We start from the raw sequence: 24481 nt of genomic DNA, 5'->3' as shown, positions 1-24481 counted from the left end.
CTTGCACAATTACAGGCTAATCTTTCATGAAACATCAACCATCTTGTAGTTAAGTTCAAGCTAGTCGTTCATCAGCCCATCTGGGCCTGGTGAACTAGGTACAAGAATGGGCTCAAAGTTTCACCACATTTTCGGCTACTATAACGTCATGCGAGTAATATAATAGTTATAGAGGAGAATTTCGGATACATTGCATCTACTAGCATTTTGTGGGTTCGGTTCCGGAGGTGCCGATTGAGAGGCCGCAAAAAAAAATGCGGCTCCTCAAATTATACCTTTTTTCCATTATATTTCCAATATAACGGCAAATTAGTGGTGTCATAACCATTACTCTTTATTCTCAATATTTGGAGTTCTAGGCAAATATTTCACGACAAATAACATGGGCGGACGGGGTCTGTTGCTTGGGCTTTTAATGTTATTGAGAGCTGACACACTCTTGATTTTCCACGTGTTGATGGCATGTGCTAAGACTTATGTCTGCATAAAACGATAAGTATCGTCACATGATCGCTAAAAAGTTGTACGATTCTAATCAAGAAAAACAAAAGGTGATGATATTTATTGCCTGCACTCTGCAAAACTCTTTAAACCTACACACGAAATTAACAATCCTATGGGCCGAAGCCCTATATCGGCAACTGGGCCTAGAAATATGATTCCTAAAAAGAAACTGGGCCTAGGAATATGATTCCTAATGTCTGGGAATGTACTTTTGACAAGTTTGATTAAATATGGAAAAGTGACAGATTTTCAGAGTGCTTATGTTTGGTTGACCATCCACTTTTCTGGAAAAATTATGTGTAATTCCTATTAATCCTTGATAAAAATTAGGTCTTTAATGCATTTTTAATGCTGAAGGATCTTTTTGGAAAAAAATAAAGATGAAGTGATTTCCGCCTCATGTATTTCTTATGGAAAATTTTTTTTCATTAAATGTGGGAATTATATTCTCATGAGAATACCACTTTCTCATCTCTTTTCTTTAAAAACTCCAATCAAATAAGAGGTATCTTATTACTTTCTCGTTGACTACACTTTTTTTCCTTCTTCTTCTACGAACCAAACAAGCCTTAAAAGTCATGCATCTGCGAGGGGCGGTGGCAAGATGGGTTTCTGGATGGATGTGATCTAGAATCTACACCATCGGTTTGGGCAATTGCGACCGGGCTCCGGCGCGGCGGTGGGTCGTGGGACCCGCAGATTATCTTGCCTTTCCATTTGAGCAACGCTCGACCCTGAGAGTTGCGACCCAACTGTCCTAACACGGAATGGATATGGAGCCCACCACCGCTTCCGGGTTTCGTCCTAGATCTTGCAGTCTTTCGCCGCTCACCCTTTTTCACACTGCCTCCTACCTCTACTACTTCACCCCCTCCTCTCCCGTAGTCGTCGATAGCCCTCACGATCATATTACAGCTGCATTCGTTCGTGCGTGAACAGCCAACCGTCTCATGGCTGGTTCGATAGCACAGCTACACAGCTAGCTAGAGGAGGCGTAATCTTATTCTCTCTTGTAATTCTCATGACACCAAAAGTCAAACTATGGTGGACCTGATGAATCTGGACTTGACTCAGCGGTTATATGTATCTTTCTGAATGCCACCCGGATGGTCCGACTTCATCTTAATTCTTAAATGGTGTGTCTCAAAAACTAAAATCTATATAATTAATTATAATAGAGGTGGTTCTCCTTCCTTTTCCTTCAGAAACTATAGAGATCAATCTTGGACTACAAACTTATACATATGCTTAATAATCAAGTTATGAATGGATTTGAGATCGGCATGACTCTTTGAGTCTGCTTGCTTTTGCCATCACATCCAAAGTGAGGTAAGATGCCTTGTGCTAATGGGAAATATTGCGTCGTTAGCAATTTTGGGCGGCATATGCAACAGATGCATAGAAATTTGTAAATTCCATCATTTGTAAGGGGATATGTGGAATGCGTCTTAGATTTAGGTCTAAATCCAAAGCTCTATTTATATATGGACTCATCTCATATTTATAGAATAAATATTTATCTTTTATCCAATATTAATTAATTTTTACCTGTAAGGATCAGGTTGGAATTGCTCCCATATACATGTCATGAGAGTCGAAGAATAGTCCTCCTCCATGCGGAGGTATCGAACTGGAGAACCTCCTTAAGTCATGGACACCCAGTACATGTGGGTATAAATGTATCAGACAGCTTTTCAATGATAAGATCTCCAAGTGACTCGGCATAGACGTGGTCCCCAAGATTGAGACTACAATCCAACATAATATGTTGAAGTACCTTACTTCTCCATTTTACCCAAAAAATAAAAAATAAAAAACCATTGAGAATAGCAGGTACGACCACCTCGTGTGGTCCTTTGGGTAGTGCAATAAGCTTTCAAACCATATATTATATAATAAATTGCAACATAAAAGTAGAGAGCAAATGACTATATTTGCTCGTATATGCCAAGATGACAAGAATAATAGAGATGCGCTGATGCATGCAAGAGTACATATAATCTCAAGTTCAAGGAATCGTGGAGAGAGATATGAAGGTTGTTAACGAGTGGAGTACTACGGCAGGAGAAGGAAACCAGAGCCAATTTTAGACAACCCTAACCATGTCGCTTCTCTCCTTCCTTGCGGCCATACACGTACACACCTCACAGGCAGAAACCACCGCAAGCTAATACTGCTACTAGCCTGCCCTTCTTCCGTTCTTCCCTCCCCCCCCCTTCCCTCAACAAGAAGATATTCGATCGAGCTGTGGGTCCAAATATTCCATAACACCTGTATAATTTTCTTAACAATGCATTGCATGAGGCCGCATGCCGCAAGGGGTTGGACATAAACATGAAATGCTACAGGAAAAAGCGAAAAGAGGCTCAGATTTTTTAAAAAATATTATTTATATTAAATATTGCCGGTAATATTCTACAAGTACGCCTATACATTTAAAGTTCGGAATAGCATATAATAACATATGGTCCTGCGTGTCGTTAAAGTTTGCTTGTTCATGTGGTATATATATAGTTTAGTTTATTTTATTTGGGGTCCATCAAGTGTACTGCCCATTTGCCTTGCGTATGAAGCAACCTTTGGATTCACCTCTGCGCCCCCCCGTTCCCCCTGCAAACCTCCTCCCTCATGCCAAAAAGGATCATCATTTCAGCACATCCCGAAGCCCATGTGAGTTTCTATCAACCCCGCAACCCCCCCAACCCTTCTACAGCTTCATTATTAGATAAAGGAAAAATATCTCAAATTCCATCATTTCATGCGAGAAAAAAAAATAGAGATCCAGCTTCTATTTTATTTTTGGAAGGATACTTTCTTCTTTGAAGGACTGGTGGTTCAAAATATTCTTTTTGGCTTAATCCAAGAAGTGGGTCTTTTTCTTTAGGGAGACAAACCTGAATTAGCTCTCTTTATGAGCAAATTCCATGTGTGAGTGTTAATGCTTTATGTTTAATAGTGTTCAGTTTGGGCTCTTTGGAATGTGCAGTAACAGCTGTGAAGGCCGTTTCGTGCTTTTGCTTTAGTAGCCGAACCCCTAAAAAACACCCAAAGTAAGCTCTCTCTCTCTCTCTCTCTCTCTCTCTCTCTCAGCCTACACAGCCAGATTTTGGGCATAGGTTTAGAGGGTTGCTGTATGTGTGAGAGTCTGTTTTTTAGGGAACTTTTCCTTTTTCTCATGGGCTTCAGTTAAAGTAGGAATTCTGGTGTATTTTTTTTTCAAGTTAAAGAAGGTTTTATAGATCAATAGAACACTTGCAGTCTCCCCTTTTCTCCCTTCGCTTCTTTCTTATCTTGGCATCTCTCCCTCTCCCTCTTCTCCCTCCCTTTCTTTCTCCTTCCTTCTCCTTAGCTCCAGGTCTCTTCTCTTATCTGGTTTTCGCTGAATTCCTTATCCTGGATCCAGGTTTCATTCAAGAATAATTTTCTTCCACCTTCATTGCTATTAATTGTAATTTCTCGGTAAATACTTTTCGCCTTCTGCTGCTTCTTTCTTCGTGATCAGTTGAATCAGTGGTTTTTGTACTATTTATGCACCCGGTTTTATTATTTACTTTCCTTTCCTTTATGTTTTGGCTTATTTAGTTCAATTGAGCAAGAACTGTTTGCTAATTCTTTTTGGTGCTCATAAATGTTTGCAGAGGGGAATTCCGATTTCGATTCGTATACTCGGTTTGAATAGTTGGCGTGATTTCTTCTAAGAGGTTTACAGTATAGTAATGAAGGAATACGTCTGCTGCCCATGAAGTAGCCATGAACAGGAGTCACATAGGTTCAGTCAGCAGCTCCGATCTCATCGATGCCAAGCTCGAAGAGCATCGGATGTGTGGATCAAAGCAGTGTCCCAGCTGTGGCCACGAGCTCGATGGAAAGCCGGTACGCAAACATAAAAGACCATCACAACATTTGTGCCTCTCTTTATGGTAGAAGTAACTGTTATTAAATGGAACTAATAAGAACTCCGTATACTTGTAGTTTTAATTTTGTAAAGTCTAGTTTATTAGTCATCGGAGGGATTCTCGGAAAGTCTTTAATTAAGCAGTAGAGTTACAAGAATGAAGTAGTTTCCGTGTTATGGTTGAGAATTGCAGGACTGGCTTGGGCTACCAGCAGGAGTAAAATTTGATCCAACGGACCAAGAATTGATAGAACACCTCGAGGCTAAGGTTAAAGGAGAAGCATCAAGGTCCCATCCTCTGATAGATGAGTTTATACCCACAATAGAAGGAGAAGATGGCATCTGCTACACTCATCCTGAGAAACTCCCAGGTTAGATAGCTCTCTCAAAGTAATTGTTATTTTATGCAGTTTTTCTTTGGGTTCTTTGAGTATATAGAAAAAAGTTTTATGAGGTATAAGTTCCATTCTTCCTCCTTTCTTCAGCACTCACTTGGTGTTTCTCCCTCTCTCCCTCTCTCCCTCTCTCTCTCCATGTGGGTACATGCAAAAGAATTGCTATTTATAAAAAAATAGAAATAAAAAAAACTATTCCTTGGTTTTTTGAAACTGGATCTCTCTCTCTCTCTCTCTCTCTCTCTCTTCGTGATGGTGGAAAGATACTGCAGAAGTTTCTAAATAGGTTCCTCACCTCTCTGAAGGTTGGTTTGGTTTGGTTTTGCCTCTCAAGGTTGTTGCATCTGACAGGAAAATCTGAGCTTCTGGTCCCATTGGACGTCACACCTAACTTCAAATAATTCCCATCCAATATTTATCTGGTGTGCCTCCGTTTCAGGTGTGACGAGAGATGGCCTGAGCAAACACTTCTTCCACAGGCCATCAAAGGCCTACACCACGGGCACAAGAAAGAGAAGGAAGATCCAAACAGAGTGCGACCTCCAGAAGGGCGAGACAAGGTGGCATAAGACCGGCAAAACTAGGCCAGTAATGGTCAATGGAAAGCAAAAGGGCTGCAAGAAAATACTAGTGCTATACACCAACTTTGGGAAGCACAGGAAACCTGAGAAGACCAACTGGGTCATGCACCAGTACCACTTGGGCGAGCTAGAGGAGGAGAAGGAAGGGGAGCTGGTGGTGTCTAAGATATTCTACCAGACCCAGCCAAGGCAGTGTAACTGGTCAGACCGGAGTAGTGCAGCAGCAGCAGCAGCAGCAGCTGGGGAGGGGATAATGGACAACAGGCGGGACAGTGCGAGTGGGAGCTGCTCCTCAAAAGAGGTGGTCGGCCAGAGGGATGAGCTCACTTCCGGGGTTGGTATCTCAGGATACAGTGCCTTGGAGATCCAGCAGAACATCAAGCCAGATAATTTCAGCTTTGCTCCATTTAGGAAGAGCTTTGATGAGGTACGTGTCTATAAAGTCTTGCACTGAATGATCCATTTATTTCCACAAGTGATGCATTTGTTCTCTCGAGGGGCCAAAAACGATTAATGCATTTGCTGCACCTATTCGTACTCCAAATTAAACTATTGTTCTTATTCGTTCGGAAACAACCTAACTTAGATTGCAACACTACAAAACGTACGAGACGTTGGTTGGATGTTCCTTTTGTGATGTACCCATGAACAACCTATCGACAGTGTTCGCATAAATATACTGTTGGTTTACAATGATGGCAAAGTTATGAGTATCCCCAATCTATTTGTACATATCAGAAAGGGTAAGCAAAGTTGAAGAAGCTTTTCAATTCCATGCAGTTTATTTACCTTTATAGGGACACTTCTTCTTTTTTTTCATAATATGAATTTTTCAGATTCGCCTTAGGAGACTATAAGACTCGAGAATGCATGTTCTAAGTTTCTGAACTTTAGTTATGACAAGGGCTTCCCCAAGTAAAACACAAGGAATTTTACTTGAATAATACTTAAAAAGTACTTGGTCTTTCCTCCTTCCTCGAACTGATCTATAAAATCTTCAGTGGCATGTAAGTCCATAATTCCATCATTAATAACACACCGTAACGTAAATATCACATGTATACGAACATTTATATGATATAATTCCGTCATTTATATCGTACCATCTATTGCTTCACTTTGACAAGTCCAGTTGTAAACACAAATAGCATAGGGCCTGGCCTATCTTTATAAAGCAAAAGAACAAAACAGACCCTCTTAGCTAAACTTTCACATCATTTTGTTCCAATTGCAAGCAACCCAAAGAACCAATGTCCACGTTCATCATAACAAAGGACACTATAAATATTATATCAAAAAAACTCTGTAAACACTTTATCACCGTTTAATATAGCTTCAATCAATTCACCTTCCCTTGAACAAAAAAACAAAAAGAGGTGGGAGAAAAGGGTCGCATGAAAGAGAAGGGAAGGAGAAAATGGGGGAAAAGAGTATATATATATTGATCTCCAACTGTTAATTTTATGGGTTTGGAGCAGGTCGGCATGGGAGAGACAGCACCGAAGGCACGAGAGGAGCATGAGGAACATGAGCACTTCCACACATTACCGCAGCATCATCATGTGGCTCAAGAACATCAGCATCGGCAGGCGCCGCCGATTGCAGCCTTCCATATTAGCAGGCCTACAAACCCCATCTCCACCATCATCTCGCCTCCTCCTCCACACCCAACCTCGATTGTGCTCGATGACCCTTACCATGTCTCGGGGCTCCTGCTCCAAACTGATAAGTTTCAGGTATCTCCTAATTTCATTGGATAACTACATCTTGATAGCCTAAGCAAGGGTGGCTTTGAGTTGGTGTGTTGGACCATTTGCATTAAACTGTCACCTACGTGTCTATCCTTTATAGCGTACGTGGGAGTGCTTAGCATCTTAATGTTGCTGGATCCCAGCCATTTATATATATATCCTCTTTTGCTTACACTGGTGTTCTCATATGGCGACACCATAACCATGTCCGACATGGCATATGGTCCGAGTGTGGGACCGACCAATAGATTGGCTGGATTGCTGTGATTTAGAAATTAATAGTTTCTCATTAGATGTTTCCTTGTAAAATTTTTGACTGGGTATTCAACTGTGAACAGCAGCAGCACCAGCAGCAGCAGCAGAAGCTGGATCATAGATCTACTTCTGGCCTGGAAGAATTGATAATGGGTTGCACTGCGGCCGGCATTAAAGGAGTAAGTCTGAACCTTCAAAACCCGGAATCTAGATGTTTAATATTGCCAATTCACATGAGAAACGCTTCTCTTTCTCTTTCCATTTCCTTTTTTCTTGGTCGGTTTAGTTTGTTAAAACTACCTGCAGCTATAAAAGAGAACACTATCGAGTTATCAGGGGAAAAAAACAACATATTTGTAACGAAGCTAATTACCGTAAGTAGGTCCGGATGAGACAAAGAAACGAAAATCAAAGTATTTTTATTCTAATTGGGCAATGTTTGTTTCTTCTTGGGCAACCCAAGCTATGCGCAGAACTGGGTTTCAGCTGGTGAATTTAAAATCAAAGGTGGGGCCATCTGGTTTCGTATGAGGACAACAGATGTCAAACAGTACAACAATGTGTCTCCTCCCCCTTTCATTTGCATCACTTCGTATACTTATTTTACTGGCTCTCTCTTTTTGAGCATGCAAACAAAAATAGAATCTGGACCTTGGAGGAAGAATGGGCGTGTGAGAAGGGGAAGGGATGTTGGGAAGAGACACACGCACGCAAGCACTCTCGCAAGCACGCTCGCATGCACGCATCACGCATGCATACGCGCGGGCAGAGAGAGGGAGAAGGAGAGAGATCGACATCCTCCTCTATTACATGACCTGGATATATAAAAACCGAACCTGCCTTTCTTTCCTTTCAAACCAACAAAAGTGAAGACACAAGCTTTTTATCTTGCGGGCTGTCTTCCTTTCACACTAGGACTCGCAGTAATAAAGAACATGTTAAAACTGCTATAGAAGAGAAAAAGAAAAAGAAAAAAGAGGCTCTTTCCTGCTTTTCATGTCTAATGATGTAAAACCAAAATGCCACCCATTTTCTGTTTATTGCATGGTTTATATATATCTACCAACACCAGAATAGACCAAGCAGTGCCATGTTACTGTGGTTTTTTCTCCATGTTGTTTGTTATTTGTTTTGAAATAAGAAGCAAAATGTAAATCTTTTTCCTCTTGCAAAATATGTGTATTTAAATTCTTAACTAAATTTGTCCATGCCTCATGTCTTTTTTTTTATTTTACCGATACATAATCTCTTCTTTTTATACAAGGGTGGTGATCAAAAGTGGTTGGGCCTCATGCAAATATCTACATATAAAAAACCTGACATTTTTGTTTTTTGAATCCTTTGCATGCCATGGCAGGAAACATCAATTCCACACTCCCAAGAATGGCAGTACTCATACTGGTCACCTGACAACCCAGATCATCATGGGTAACAACAAAGAAGAGGAAAACCAAGAAAGCTAACAGAACATCATTATTAGCATCATCAGTACTTGGACTTACAGTGTTGTTTTTTTCAAGGAGTGAAACAAGTTGGGAGGCAGCAAAAAAAAAAAAAAAAAAGGGGTTCCCTCTCTCTTCTTCGCAAAGGGACTTGGGTAAGTAGCTGACGGCTCAGCAAGTAAAAAAAAACTAACTGTACGATAATCCAGGTTGGATAGAAACAAAGTGAAAAGGTGTTGGTGAAAAAGAAAAGGAAAAAAAGCAAAAAAAAAAAAAAAAGAAGAAGAAGAAGGATAGAAAAAGAAAAAGAAAGCTGTTGCTGTTGTTGGCAGTAGAAGCGAAGGCCAAAATGCCTAGAGCCAATGAACCATGCATCAAAATCAACACTGCCATCATTACCATATCATCCCCATCATCACTTTTCATTGTTGTTATTATTATTACTAATTGTAATTTTAACTATTATTTACATATTAATTTTTACTTTATTGTTCATGTGTAATTTTTCCTATATGTTTAAAAGAAAAAATGAGAAGAGGAAGGGAAAACAAGAAGGCTTTCCTTGAGGGGGAACCTTTCAATTGTAGTGGTTGTTTTTGATGGAAGTGAAGTTTTCAATGGTTTTGAAGCTTGAAGAATAAATGTTTCTCTTTTTCAATTTAAATTGGTTTTTTGCCTAATCCTTTCTTTCCTTTTAAGAATTCGGAAATATTAAGTGTATAAAGACAACAAAACAGCAGCTGGTTACAGTCTAATTAAGAAACTAGTGTGTCACAGATTTTAGCTCTCTTGGCTCTATCATTTTAAGAACTTTAACAAGCTTAGGATGTTGTTTGAGTACACCAGGCATTGCATAATCTTTTGAATTTTCAATGTTGCTAAAAAATAATTCTAATATTATGTGTATAATGTAGCCAAGTGATTTATCCCTTTTAACCATAAAACTAAGATAGCAGGCACCCACCATTTTATTTGAGAAAAAGTTACTTCCTTATTAGTCGAAAAGAATTTTGGATCAAGATGATTCTGGCAAGAGAATCAGCTCATGGAATTTTAGTGCATTTATAAGAAAGCCGTATGAATATCTGAAATTTCTTTCAAAACTCTTACATAAATGTTCCCCAACAAACTACTTAACAAGGTAATCATAACGTCATTTGTAATCAAAATGTACCGCCTAAACCTTTCTTTAATCTATTACAAAAGATAAGAGAATGATGCGAGTGCAGGTCTGTGTGTGTTAAATATGCTTAAATAAAGAACCACTTTAGTCCCGCTTTATGCAGTATTCTATTCGATTGTGCTCTACGAGATGCGAAGTTTCTCAGCAGTGATGACCTACCTTTAGTTACTCTCATTGTTGCCACAGAGAGAGAGAGAGAGAGAGGAACGTGCATGGTTGTCTCTTTGCACATCCTTTTCTTTGCTTTGGACGTCCATGCAGAGAGACTTGTGGAACCTTCTTTGTAGTTTCACTGTCACAGCACAAGGAATAAAGAGCTTACAAGAAGATAGGGCCAAAACAGCCTTCTTTTTTCCTCTTTTCCAGAGGAGGGCAATTAATGCTCGCTTCCCTCCATTACGTTTCAAATTTACTTCCTTCCATACTTCTCATTCCTGCATCTTTTTTCTTCTGAATCATGTTAATTTTCTCTCTTTTGCTCCAATTCTCTCCTAAGTATCCAAAGTTTAAGAAGACTATTTCTACGTAGAGTGGAATATATAATACTAAATCAAGGTATTTTCCTTTCTATTTTCGCTCGCGTCTTTGCTGATCACTTGTAAGTTTAGTTCTTGCGTCCAACACTTTTACATTGTTCAATATATCATGTGTAAGTTCGCATGTAGCTCTAGCTTCAGGGAGAAAAAAGAAAACTCAACCACCAAATTTTTGACCTACAACACCACAGACCGAGCTGCAGCAGTAGAGGGCAGTCCAGTGCGTACATAAAGTTGCAATAAATCGTGAGCAGATTTGTTGTTTTCTCTCTTTTTTTTTGATGATATTGCGAGCAGGTTTGTTGCACCTGGAATAGTTGCAATTTTCTTTCCGAGCAGCTTCGTGAGTTACTTATTAGCAGCAAACCGGTGCAAGCTTATCCGAAATGGTTGATTTAGTTGTTTTCGCCTTGTTTGCAGAATCCTTGTACGTACAAAGCCAATGGATGCCTTTAGTTCCAAAATCGTCAGCCAAACAAAGGAAAAAAAAAATTTCTTCCTATATTGGAGATCGATGAGGGGAACAGAATTGCGGGTGATGTAGCTGAGTCTCAGTCCATGCGTCCCTTTCCATAGTAGATAGAAAAGAATGCCATGTCTTGTTCGCCCCCTCCAAAAAGCCCTTGTTCATTTCTTTCTCTTTATGGAAGATCTCGGATGCCCTTCAAAGGGCACGGATCAGCCCTGTTGGGGCTCCCATGTTCTGATTCGGTCCCATAAAGAAGTTGCAAGAGGAATTGTGTAGTGGGGAGTAGAATAACAGAACATGGGCGTCCCTTTTGGATTCTCTCAAATGAGCTGCTTTTTAGAATGGTTCTCTAGCTTTAATCCCTCAGGGATTGCTCCTGCCATTATATTTTATACTTCGAGAGCTAGGCAAGTTTAAGTTGACGGCACGAGGAAGCTAGTGATGGGCCCTTCTTCTCACCAAAGGATGAGTTGCCCATTTAAAATGATTGAAGAGAAGTATGTAAAAGGATTCTGCGATTCTTCCTGTGCTAGAAAGGCTGAGTTCCTTGTTTTGGTTGCTTTTATTGTCAGGGTAGTGGGATTTGAAGGCCATCGGGGTTTCTTTCCGTGTGATTGGCTCTGGATGCGGAGTATATATCTTTGCCTCTCATTGTCTTCCTTGTAAGCCTTGGTGGACTGGTATTCTGTGTGGTGCTTGGGGTTATCATTATCTATGGGAGAAAACTATATATATTAGGGAATGTACAATAGATTCGTGCAAACACTACGCTACTCTTGAAAGTCACGGAATGGATTCTACGTTGAATCATAATCCTATCTTAATTTCCCCGAATCGTAATTTAAGATGAACGCGATCCGCACGTTGCATGGTTGGTACCAGCCCAACTTGAGCTGACGTGGGCCCTGCACAACAAAGGGAGCCTAGTGTGGTTTATGCGGGAAGTGTGCAACTTGTTGCATGTTGCACGGTTTAAGCAGAGATAAAAGTAGGCCGGATAATATCCAAACGAATATATTTTTATATCTGTATCTATTCGGATATGTATGGAAATTTAAGCATCCAATTAATATCTGCATCTGTATCCATATCTGTTAAAGAAAAATAGATATCGATATGGATAGACCGCTATCCGATCCGTATCAATATCCAAATATCTGATTCTATTTATAATCCTATTTAATTTTATATAAAGTTTATTAACTTTTAAGAAAAATATATAACCATATTAATATGTAATTTATTCGATTTACCATCCACTTATAATATCTTTAATTCTGTCGTCATAAAGTTTAATTATTCAACTTATATCCGCATGTATATCAATACTTTCCGTATTCGATTTATATCCCTATCCATTTAAAATAAATATAGATATGAATTTTTACGTCCGATTAATATCCATGTCTGTATTTATAGTTAGATAAAACAAATATGAATATAGATGATCTGATTTTAGCCCTAGATTTAAGGGTGACCGAAGTAATTACCAGGCCCCTAAAACCCAATAGTCCTATTCTTAGCTGAACAACTTTGTTTGCATTGCAATTGGATTGGTTTGGGTTGTATATATTTTCAGGCTCTATTGTAACTCCGGCCTAGTTTAGTCGGCACTGTATTCTAAGCATCACGAAAATGGTTTTAATTAAATTTCAAATACATAATTCTTGACACTCTACTAATAAAAGTTGTAGTGGATTCAATCTTGTGAATCGTTCCTGCAAAACTCAATCCAATCTGATTTTAGTTCATGCCTCTCGACCAAAGCACGATGTAAGATTGGTTGATGTTAGCTCAAGGCAAACTTGTTTTTGGTTGGCATATCATTTTTTTTTTTTTTGTCTATATACAGATCTAATGCCCCTCTAATATCTCATGTAGATTTGGCATGCAATGGATTACCATATTCAAACATCTGCATTATGCATGACAGTAACGTATAGTAAACCAGGTGGACATTTATATGCAAGGTTGCGCATCTAGCTTTTCATTGACTATGCATCTGATTTTTCCTTCTATATATTATTACATGCACTCTACTTTTATTAATATGGAGTCCATGGTATATATGATTTTTTTTTATTGATTCCAAAATAGCTAACATAAATCCCTAAATTCTCTTTCCTATTATTGATTGCCTAGCTTTTAAAAAATAAAGTGAGACTCATGCCAAAGGCCTGCAGCAGTCTTCGCCCGTCGGATCCATGATATATCCGAACATACGATAAAAAGAAGAAGAGAAAAACAAGACGAGAAGTGTATAAACTAAAATAACCAATATGTGTTAAATATATTTTAAATAATCATGATTAAGAAGATCACTGCTCTCGGGTGGCGTAATGCATTGCATGCAGACTACTTGTTCATATAATATTTATGTCGATCACCCCAATGCGTGGATGAGGAGCTAAAACATTTGCTTTGATTCCTCCTGCTAAAGCACGGAGGATACTCCTCATAATTGTATAACATCAGTGTAAAGTTCGAGAAAGCTTAATGGTACCGGTCATCTTTCCAGAACATGGATACTAGATAACACATTGTTTAATCGGGTGACCTCCGTTCTGCTAATCCAGTTTGTCCTCGCAATGATGTGATCCTTAAGCTCTCACTGATGTCTTCTAGTATTAAAAATTGACAAACTCATAGTGATTGCTTGTTAGTTGGAACCCTGCAATCAACTCAAGACTAACACACACAAATCCCCAAAATCTCTCACCTATTATTGGTTGCCTAACTTTTGAAAAATAAATCGAGACTCATAACCTGCAGTAATCTTCGCCTGTCAGATAAAAATTAGTTTCTTTCTGCGGACTAAACGGCAGCCTGACTCTAGTGGTGCGGGTCCCTCTGGCTCCGGGCTTCCTGGGATTTCTCACAGACCATAGGTCCATAACGGAGAAGGCTCGGATCATGGATATCCATGCATGTAAATTGGCATGGAATGAAGCAAGTAATTCATGCACCATTTTATTTAGACCTATCAAACCAGGCCCGAAGCATAATGCTCTTCATGAAAATTCCAAGTACAGTATTAAGATAGTTTCTGTTGTGGTTCAAATTTGGCCCGAGGGTGACCACGCCGGAGGAGTTGGGAGAGCTGCCGGTCGAGACAGAGAAAGGACGCCACTTTCCGCACACCGACGTACCTACACAAAGTCTCACTGGTGTTTCCGGTAAGGACCCTCCGATGTTTAAGTTAGCGTGGAGTTTATGTTTACCAAAAGGTCCTTTAGGCGTTACTTGAATAGGCTATTTATAGTTTCTGCGGAGGTACCCAAGTGGCGGAGATATGGCCCGTCCTCATCATGAGAGGAGAGGGCGTCTAGCCAGGTGGCAAGGTATGGCCCTTGTCAGCAGGCATGGCTAGGGCAACAAGGCATAGTCCTTTATCGACATGTCTTGGCGTGGCCATTAAGCGAAGCATGGTGCCGTGAGGTTGCCGCAGGGCATCGCCGCGGCGCGTACTGGACGAGGTCGGGCTCGCTTGGAGACCGTAGCATATACTTAGCGAAGTCAGCTCAGTGAGCATTGAGGTCGGGCCGACATAGGGGCCGTGACGTAAGTTTGATGAGGTCGGCTTGGCCTTTCTGATCGAGGTTTATTCGATGGCGCCCCGAGCTCGGGCCGGGGCGCGTCGTCGAAGATGCTTGGCACCTCGAGCTCGAGCCGGGGCACGTCGTCGGATATGCTTGGCGCTCCGAGCTCGGGTCGGGACGTCATTATATCATTGGAGAAGGTTGCTGCAAATCGTAGCAGTGAAGAGATCCGGACGAGGGCGCCAGTCCTTTGGTGAAATCCGAGCTCGGACTAGCTCTTAGTGGGACCGAGGTTTGACCAGGTTGACGCTGAGGTCTGCTTAGTCGGAATGGAGTGATCCCCTGTCCTGAGCAAGACGATCCATTTTACCCCCGATCAGTTTCCACCATTTTATTTGTCTGTCGTACTTTGCTTCCTCCACTTGCACTAAGAAGTCAGTAGATTAGAATAGGATGCCAACTTATATATTATACCACGGACGAGGAACAAATATGTTATCTTTGCTTGTGACAATTCAATTCCTTATCCCAAGGAAGATTTGTTGAGCCTGACCTTGGTGCGGCACCACGAGCTCAGCCTAGGTCCAGAATAAATGGAATGAGGCCCAGAGGCTGGCCCGGCTCGGCAACCCTTGTTTCCCAGTCTTCTAATGGGTTTGGATCCAACTTCTAAAGATACATACCGAGTTGAGTTCGAGTCTCATGGCTGGGTTGCGGACTAATATCCAAACCACGGACCAGATTGGCTCCGGGTTGAATTCCTTAGCTGAAGCTATATTCTATATGTATTACTTGCTTTGAAAAAAAATGCTAGAAATGCATAAAACCAGATAACCTGGCTTGCTAGTGTTGGGCTTTTTGATTTTTTTTTTCTTTTAAACTTTTTGGATGCGTCTTTGAGAATATTTTCTGGAAATTCTTAAAACACTTTCTATTGTTGTTATTACTTTGCTAATGCTGTTACTATAAAAAAAAAATTCTGATGAAAATTACTCGTACGGTTTGAATCGTTAATGGGATACTGGCCTCCGCTCGCATAGTTAGTGCATCAAACTTGGGCCTGAAAGTTCTGAAATGGATGGCTCCCAAAGGTGCAAAAGGATTTAATGGAACGTGGGCTCATTAATGAAGCTATTTCATGTCCTCAAGTGCTTATGCTACTTAATTTCCGACGTCTGCATTCGGTTCTACTCTCTGTGGTTGATGTTTTGCTGAGTCAGTAACAACAATATTTGGAGTAGCATAGAGCTTAATTGGAGCTTATAAAAATGAGGTGTTCTAGTTTCATATATATTTTTACCTAAGGTTAGAAACGAATGGATTGGATCCCGATATATCTATATTTATATCTACATTCTTTAATAAATATAAATTTAGATATAGAAATTAAATAAATACTAAAATTATTATCCATATTTTTTTCTAAATGAAAATCGATACGAATCAAATATTAAGCATATTTATGTTTATTTTAAACTTATGCAGACAGAGGTTGCATATTAGTTATATCCATTTTTCTATCCAAATATGGATATAACTTGAATATTACTTGGATATGAATTGAATTTTATTATAATGATGAAAACTAATATTAATTATGTAATTATAAAAGATATAAATAAAATTCACTATGTAGATTGGATGCGGCGCACCAATAGATCGGATGCACTTCATCAAATATTTAGATCACTGGCTGTGCAGGTTTTATTATCATATTATAGACAAAAATATTAATAATTAAAAATAAAATATAAGAATATTAAGTTTTTTGCATCAAATATCATTATTATCTTTACTTATAGTATAAATAAAAAATAAACATGAATTATCTATTGTTAGAGAGCTTGTAAGAAAAATTATATAAATATAGAGATACAAAAAAGTTCTTAATATAAATATTAAGTATTTTTAATAATAAGTCTTTGAAAATATCATGAAGTATAAAATAATGTATATCCATTTGCATTTTTATCAAAGAAAAAAGATTTATTTTTAATTAAAAAATAATTATAATAGAAAATATTATAATATACATCAAATGATTATTTAATGATTTATATATGTGATTAAGTAAGATAAACTAGATTGGTGCATGGGATTGAGTGCTTGCCATTCAAAGAAAAAATATCGTGGGTGATACAATATATCTGAATTTAAAAATCTCTAAATCAAAATTAAAATCAACATCTAATAAAGAAATTTTTATTCGAATATGATCCGACCAGGTTCTGACAATATTTATAAACAGACATCCAAATTCGGATCTGGATTTGATCGGACATAAAATCTCTATCTATCATAATCCCATTCAAATTGGATTTGAAAATGGGTGCGGAGTTTTATCCAACCTGTTTTTTTGTCATAAGAAGATTCGTTACTTCCACCATATGCCACCGGAGAGAGACAGATAGGAGAGAGAAACGGAGAAGCAAGGGAGGAAAAAGGGAAGAAAAGGAGCTTAGGGCTTATTTGGTTTTCTTTAAGTGGGTCGACTGAAGTGGCTTTCGAGGATTGAAGCCACCTACGAGCCTTTTCTTCTTTATATTATGCAACATAGTTTAGCCCCATTTTGAGCCAATCAAACGTCTGAAACAAGTTTTCCTTGCTCAATTGAGTTTTAAAGTTCAATTGCGGGCAATTGAGAGATCCAAGGAACTGTGGACTTATTTAGTTTGTGAAAAAAAAATTTCTTTACTGAAATATTTTTTTTGAGAACTGATGCCTGAAAAATGATTTTTTCATGTTTTGTGGACAAAAAAAAAAACACATTATAAAGTGGTTTATGTTTGATTGAGTATCTATTTTTCTAGAAAAACTATATAAAATACTTGTTATGCTCTTGCTAAAAAAAAAAAACTTAGCCAATTCTATTTAAAAGCTTAAGGGCACTTTCAAAAAAAAAAATCCTAATTTCGAGCCTATAGGAGCTGGACTTTTCCACATCCCATATGGATTTTTTCTTTCCATAAAATAAAAAAAAATCTTATTTTTATGAAAAAGTTATTTTTTTCTCTTTTAAAAAAACCAAATATAAAATATTTTTTTATTTTTCTATTTTATTTTATTTTTTATCTCCTCTTCCCCCGAAACAAACAAATCCTTAAGAAACATGAGGCTGGAATTTGGCAGTAAAGAAGGCAGTGAAAAAATCAGATGGAAGGGGAGATGATTTTTTTTTTTTTTTTTGTTGTTGTTGATGTAAGCAGGGGAGAAGGGGACCAATGCTCGAGCATGAATCATATGTTCCTCGACAAATTCATTTTGCTTCGGCAGTTTGTACCACTTTGCACCTAATGTCCAGTAGATGGATGTGCTTGCATAAATGATGTAGCGACTTGGTCTGAATAGTGGGTCCACCTTATCCTGAATCGCACATTGCCCTGAGAGAGGGAGTCCAATATAGCCTAATATCCGTTTGGTAAGAGTGAGCTGTCTGTGGCCCTCCTTTCCTGTCCTGTGCCCGCAATAGTCTTCGTACCCCGGGGATGTCCCAGATATTGAGATAGCCCGATATCCGTTTGGTAAGAGTGAGCTGTCCGTTGTCCTCCTTCCCTGTCCCATGCCCGCAATGGTCCGTCTGGTCCCCGGGGGATATCCCAGGGTTTGGGATAGCTATTTCATGTGCAAGATCGTCAGGATCTTTCAGACGCCTGACCTATTCTCAGGAAAGAAAATAAAAACTAATAATATCCAACCATTTCTTTAAAGAAAATGAACACTGCAGCAAGAGAGAGTCCATCTCATCTGAATCTTAAAAATCCCAAATTCCCAATTCAAAATTCTTATTCAAAACATACCAGTCCCGAATTCAAATTTCACAACTCAAACCATACAAATGAAAAATCAGAATAAAATAAATCCTCCCAACAAAAAAAAAAAAGAAAAAAGAAATCAAGTTTTGAAATTAAGAAACCCGCCATTAGAGGATCAATGGTTGTCGGTGGTTGGAGGATGACTAGCCAACATGCATGATTTATGGACCACTTGGAGAAGGAAAAAATTTCAGACATTTATCGGAAAGATTTATTTTTTTTATTTTTATTTTTTTCAGTAGAAGGGAGGTCAGACCACCCGGCTTTTATTAAGAATTAGAAAAAGGATTACAAAAGAAAGCTCAAAGTTGGTAATCCCCTGCGGTGAAACAGAGATTTACAATAGACGAGGAGAGAGGCAAAAATAACAAAACCAATTGTTTTAAGTTGGGGTGATGAAACAGCTTGAGGTCGCAGAATTACATTCTTCCTCAGCGCTTAATCTGAACTTGAGTACCGGTAGAGGTGGTGAGCAATCAAAACGGTGTCCCAGTAGTGGATCAAGGAAGGACGTTTTTTATGCATCAAGAAGATGATCTTTAAGACCTTTGATACTACGCCATATTGTTCCATGTTCCACAAGATCATTACTATTGTAGAGAATGGACCACTCCAATTGAGCATGAATACCACGGTTTGCGTTGACTTAGTGAAGTTTCGTCTCCTCCAATTCAGACAAATACCTTCAAAGGAAGCATGAGTGTGCAACACACAGCGCAATGAACATAATCTCCATCCAAATCGATGAGAAGAATTTGCAGCTGGAGAACAAATGGTCAACAGATTCTGATGGGTGATTGCAGTCTGCAGAGCACACAGCCACTCGAGTTCTTCGCAAGCTTCTTCCCCAGTGCATCCCTCATATTAGTCTTCTCTTCCAGCTCAGCCAAAGGAAGCATTTGATCTTTAACGGCACACGGCAACTCTACAAAGAGGTCGCAAAATTTTATCTAATTCCACGAGCCCAAAATCTGGGTTATTACATTACATAACCCAAGCCGGCAACTTAAAAAGGGATATAAAATAAAGTGGAAGAGAAGTAAGAACTGAATCTTTAACAAAAAAAAAAAAAGTATGAACTGAATAGACGAAAAGGAGCCTTCCCCCGAAGGACAGCAACTTGCTTTTCCATTCTCTGTAAGCGGACCATCCAGTCAGACTTGACCACCTCTAATGTCCTTCTTGTCGTACATTTGGTGAGAAGGAAGTTGAGGAGTTTTTCTCGAGCGGCGTTATTAGATCTATGCGGTGCCTCAAAAGATTTTGCATACGGAAGCACTTGTGTTTAGAGAAAGGGACCGAAGGCAACCACAAACTTTGGAGCAGTATTTCTTCTTTGGCTTCTCCCAGCACCTTGACTCGGGCTTCTACAGCCTCTTGGCTGGGGAAGTTCCTCTGTAATTTTTCCCTATTTACACCCCTTTTTGTCTCTCTCCGTCTCTTTCGCTTCTTTGGTACAATTATGTTTTGATCCAATAAATTGGGGGAAGTGTTTACTTCCACCTTGTTCCATCGAAAAAAACGACAACATCAATATCAATTATCGCAAAAAATCTCTAAACAACGAGTATAGATGTCATCTTCGTAAGAAATTTCCAACCCAACACTCAATCATGGATTAAGGGAAATCTCTTTGCCACCACCCAATCATGGATGAAGGGATGAGTATCTGACTCGGAGGGACATTTTTGTATATTGGTTTATCTTAAATGATTAGTATTCTGGATATCAAAATTATAATGGTACCATCGCTTTCAGCAGGATACCTGCCCTAACCACTGCTCTTATCAACTGTACATCTAGTGTAGAAAAAAATGCAACCCATGACGCTTGCACTAGTGATTCATGCTCGTTATAGAGAGAAATAATTTCTGAAGACGAAAGTATTTAGTTCGAGTATACCTGTCCATAAATAAATCACAGAAGTCGTTCCTCCCTGAAGACGATTGCGACATGCCGTATTAGTTAACACCTGCACAATCTAACCATGCCAAGCTAATTAATAGCTGTTGTGGGATGGGGTTCCGAACTTTAGTCCCACATCGGCTAATCAGCGGAAAGATCTGTGCCTTATAATGAGGAGGTCAAATTTTTCCTCCCGAGGGCTCTTTTGTGGGACAAAACTGTGAGAGGTCGCCCAAGTCCCTTGTGCGAGCTCCGCACCCGCAGGTCGGGTGTGCGCCCTGTGCGAGCTCTGCGCCCGCAGAGTTAGCCCCAAAACGGACAATACCTCGGGAAGGGATGCAGTCGCTTTCCCTGCTCGGCCGGTGTGTGGGTTGTTGTCAGGGTGAAAATTCTGCAACAGATGGCGCTAGAAAGAGAGCCCCGGCCGCGCACAGACCTTCCCGCTGGAGGGGCTGTGTTATGGGATGGGGTTCCAAACTTTAGTCCCACATCGGCTAATCCGCGGAAAGGTCTGTGCCTTATAATGAGGAGGTTCAATCTTTCCTCCCGAAGGCCCTTTTGTGGGACAAAACTGTGAGGGGTCGCCCAAGCCCCCTGTGCGAGCTCCGCGCCCGCAGGTTGGGTGTGCGCCCTGTGCGAGCTCTGCGCCCGCAGAGTTAGCCCCAAAGCGGACAATACCTCGGAAAGGGACGCAGTCGCTTTCCCTGCTCGGTCGGTGTGTGGGTTGTTGTCAGGGTGAAAATCCCGCAACAGATGGCGCTAGAAGGAGGGCCCCGGCTGCGCACAGACCTTCCCGCTGGAGGGGCTGTGTTATGGGATGGGGTTCCGAACTTTAGTCCCACATCGGCTAATCCGCGGAAAGGTCTGTGCCTTATAATGAGGAGGTTCAACCTTTCCTCCCGAGGGCCCTTTTGTGGGACAAAACTGTGAGGGGTCGCCCAAGCCCCCTGTGCGAGCTCCGCGCCCGCAGGTCGGGTGTGCGCCCTGTGCGAGCTCCGCGCCCGCAGGGTTAGCCCTAAAGCGGACAATACCTCGGGAAGGGACGCAGTCGCTTTTCCTGCTCGGCCGGTGTGTGGGCTGTTGTCAGGGTGAAAATCCCGCAACAATAGCCATTGCAATAATGGACTCTCCGTGGCGATGTCAGCCAAGGGACGACATCTCACGGGTAGACCTGACCATGGTCCAATTCTAACCGGAGAACCGGACCGGAATCGAACTAGAAAGAACCGGACCGGAACCATGTCTCACAGTTCTTAACCTAACCGAAATTTTGAGGAATACGGTTTGGTTAAGGTTCCAGGTTTGATGGAACCGAACCGGAACCGGAATCGGCGGTTCGATTTCGGTTCGAACCTGAAAAAAAAATTTATTTAATGTAACTTATTTTTTTTAATAATGTTATCTAGTTGTATTATTAAAATTTACTTTGATAGTAAATAATAAAATGAGGCATAAATTATGATTTTGTATTAATTACACAATCTATTTATATTTATAATTTTTTTTCAAATTAATTATACAATTTATTTTTCTTAAAAAAATTATAATTTATGTTGAAAAATCGGAACCGAAACCGTTTAGAACTGGAACCGGAACCGACGGTTCTAGAATCGGAACCGCACCGACTATTTTCGGTTACGGTTAAGGTTCTAGATTTTTGTGAAACCGGAACCGGCGGTTCCAAAACCGTGGTCAGGTCTACTCGCGGGCCTGCACCGAGAATAGTCTGTCTTACTTCTTACCTCTTTATTTATTTATTTTATAGGCTCATCGCTTGCCTTTTTGGTGTGAGCTGGAGTTCGGCATGGGACATAAGTTCCTTCTTTCTTCCACAAGTTCCTAAAAATGCTCCGGGACTCCTACTTCATTGGATTCTTTTGGTGCTGTACAGATGAATAGGCCTTATTGTTTTGTTTATGATAGGATATGTGTCCGTGGCCTCCCCGCGGTCAATAGATTAATCTCAGATGGAGATAAGTTTGGGATGTTGTAGCAAGCAGCATGCATTTTTTATTTTTTATTGAAACCTTGGCTCTATCAATCACGGGCCTCAAACCTCATTATTCAAATTGCATGTGGAAACTGCGTTGATTTATTAAAAGAATCTCCAGAAAGCACGCAAGCCAAACACTAAGGCATCCTCAAGTTCTTATCCTTCCCAACTACCTTCTAGACTCATAACTCCACTCCCCGAATTTGACCGCGTGCACCATAAGCCTTTAGCCCAGTCGCATCACTTAAAGAATCGGACCAGCTCTTGTTTGGGAGGAAGCTAAGCCTTGTTATTTCATTCAAAAATAAGTTTGAGAGTGCAGAATTGGGGATATCACCGTAAGTTATGAACGGCCGTCACAATCTATGATATCAAAACAAAAGAAAACTTAGAAGTGTGACAAATTACCACAAGCCAGAGACAAATATATAGTTTGAATTGCTAAAGCTGTATAATATTATTCATTTTGTGTTAAAACATTTATGTAAGTAGCGTTTTTTAGGTTCGCAACGTTCCGTATAACTAGTAAACTACCACAGTAACAAGCTGCACGAAAATAGGAGAAGGAATTAAAGAGTTGAAAGCTTGACGTGGTTTCTAATGGGAAGGAGATCATCGGTTCTCACCAAAAAATAGGCCTTGGTAGGTGAATGTGTTGTCCAAAAATTCAGTTTCCTGTAGAATATCAGATATTTACATGACCGCATGCGACAATCCGCATGCAAAACAACTCATGATTCAGATCACAATTGTCATGAAATTAGTTTGTTCCTTTTAATTTCCTTTAGATAGGGGGATTGAGTTGATTAGAGAAACTATATTTTTTACCTTGCACAAAAAGAAAAATAGATGACAGAATTTCCAGATTTTAGGAATGAATAATTTCCCTTTTCGACCTCTTCTTAATTACTGGGTTTGGTCACAAATTACTTTATTACCTTTTTAGACAGCCAATAGTTATTTGTTATTTTAAATCAATAAAAATTATATATTTTTTTTAGGCAATAGGACATAGAGCAGAAGGGAAGACTAAACTTCTCTCATAAACCCGTTTTTAATGACGATGAGGAAAAACTAGTTATTCACGAGCAATGATAGATGAAAGGTGCCAGCTTATCAAATTAGTAATTTTATGTTTTTTTTGCAAAACCCACTTGTCACGCTTTAAATATTTTCAATGTTCAAACACCTAAGCAACACCCTAGCATGTCACGCGAACTTTTTTTTTTGGTTATCTATAATTGATAAATGCAATTGTAATTTTTGGGTTGTATGATGTTAAAAAGATGATCTGTAAGGTTGTATCTTCAACATGCAGAATTCATGTCTCTTTCTTGTTGCATTAAACAAACAAATGACCAGCTATTGACCATATTTCACATATTATGCACTTACATATATAATAATACAGTATATCGCCACAGTGATTAATTAATATTTATAGTTACTACATATTAGTAATTATTTTATATTGATTCTAGTCCAATAGCAAAGTTACCTCTACCAAATAATCCAAATAAAATCTGAGTGCTTGCGGCCAAATATAACTGCAGCTACTTTACAATAAAAACCATGACATGAGTTGGCCCAATTATGGCCCTGCATGTTACTGAAGAGAGGTACTAATGCATGGATGGCCGCCGTATCATTCATATCGGAAACAGAAGGCTCTTGTTTGTTTTGAAAACTGAGCAAGAAAAGAAAAGAAAAAAAAAAACTGAGCTTGTGGAGTTGGACTTGCCAAATGCGTGGATAGTTGTCAAACCGGCAATATTCACAGAAGATATCAGCAACCAGACAATTGCCAGGTAATATTCACAGAAATCACTTGCAGTCACTTGCAGCTCGGTGCAAGCAAAGGAGCCAGCCACTAACTCTCAAAATAACAAGGACACTTAGTTACAGTCTCTTCCAGCAAACCGGCAAGCAACGATTTCACCACTTCTTTCCAATAGAACAACCAGTTCACATGAAAGCTCCAACGGTCAAATTTAAATTTAAACTCTTATAACATTTCACAACCGTCATAACGTTACGGTTGAAACGGATTGAAACAGTGAATCAGCTGAAATAAATTTAATGTTTTGGAAGCTTCTTCATTATAAATTTTTAGATTAGTTATATTCAGTTATAATTTACATTGCTTAATAGCTAGATTAGTTATACTTTGACCAAGCTCGAATGTGTATAAGTACAAAGAAGAGCGAAGAAAATTGGAAAT

General features: G+C 39.6%; 1 protein-coding gene across 9 annotated transcripts; it reads left to right on the top strand.

Moving 5' to 3' along the window:
• Positions 1-3033: 3033 nt before the first annotated feature.
• LOC103713437 (NAC domain-containing protein 75-like) lies at positions 3034-9465 on the top strand. Of its 9 annotated transcripts, none has more exons than XM_039129314.2 (8): positions 3034-3174; positions 3491-3554; positions 4143-4377; positions 4593-4770; positions 5234-5802; positions 6854-7111; positions 7468-7560; positions 8739-9465. In XM_039129314.2, the coding sequence occupies exons 3-8, from the start codon at positions 4255-4257 to the stop codon at positions 8811-8813; spliced, it is 1296 nt and encodes a 431-aa protein (XP_038985242.1). In that variant the 5' UTR covers positions 3034-3174; positions 3491-3554; positions 4143-4254; the 3' UTR covers positions 8814-9465. The 9 variants fall into 9 exon arrangements, with proteins under 9 accessions (XP_038985242.1, XP_038985240.1, XP_088578730.1 ...); XM_039129312.2 differs by having other exon boundaries at positions 3036-3174; positions 7465-7560; positions 8739-9135; XM_088722604.1 differs by lacking the exon at positions 3491-3554 and having other exon boundaries at positions 3036-3174; positions 7465-7560; positions 8739-9135.
• The last annotated feature ends 15016 nt before the right edge of the window (positions 9466-24481 follow it).

This window comes from Phoenix dactylifera, chromosome 5 (assembly GCF_051530095.1).
Source record: "Phoenix dactylifera cultivar Ajwa chromosome 5, Ajwa_hap1_PhDact_Kaust_v1.1, whole genome shotgun sequence".
Classification (NCBI taxonomy): Eukaryota; Viridiplantae; Streptophyta; class Magnoliopsida; order Arecales; family Arecaceae; genus Phoenix; species Phoenix dactylifera.
Note: the sequence above shows the minus strand (reverse complement) of the source record. Positions and strands in the feature narration are given on the sequence as shown.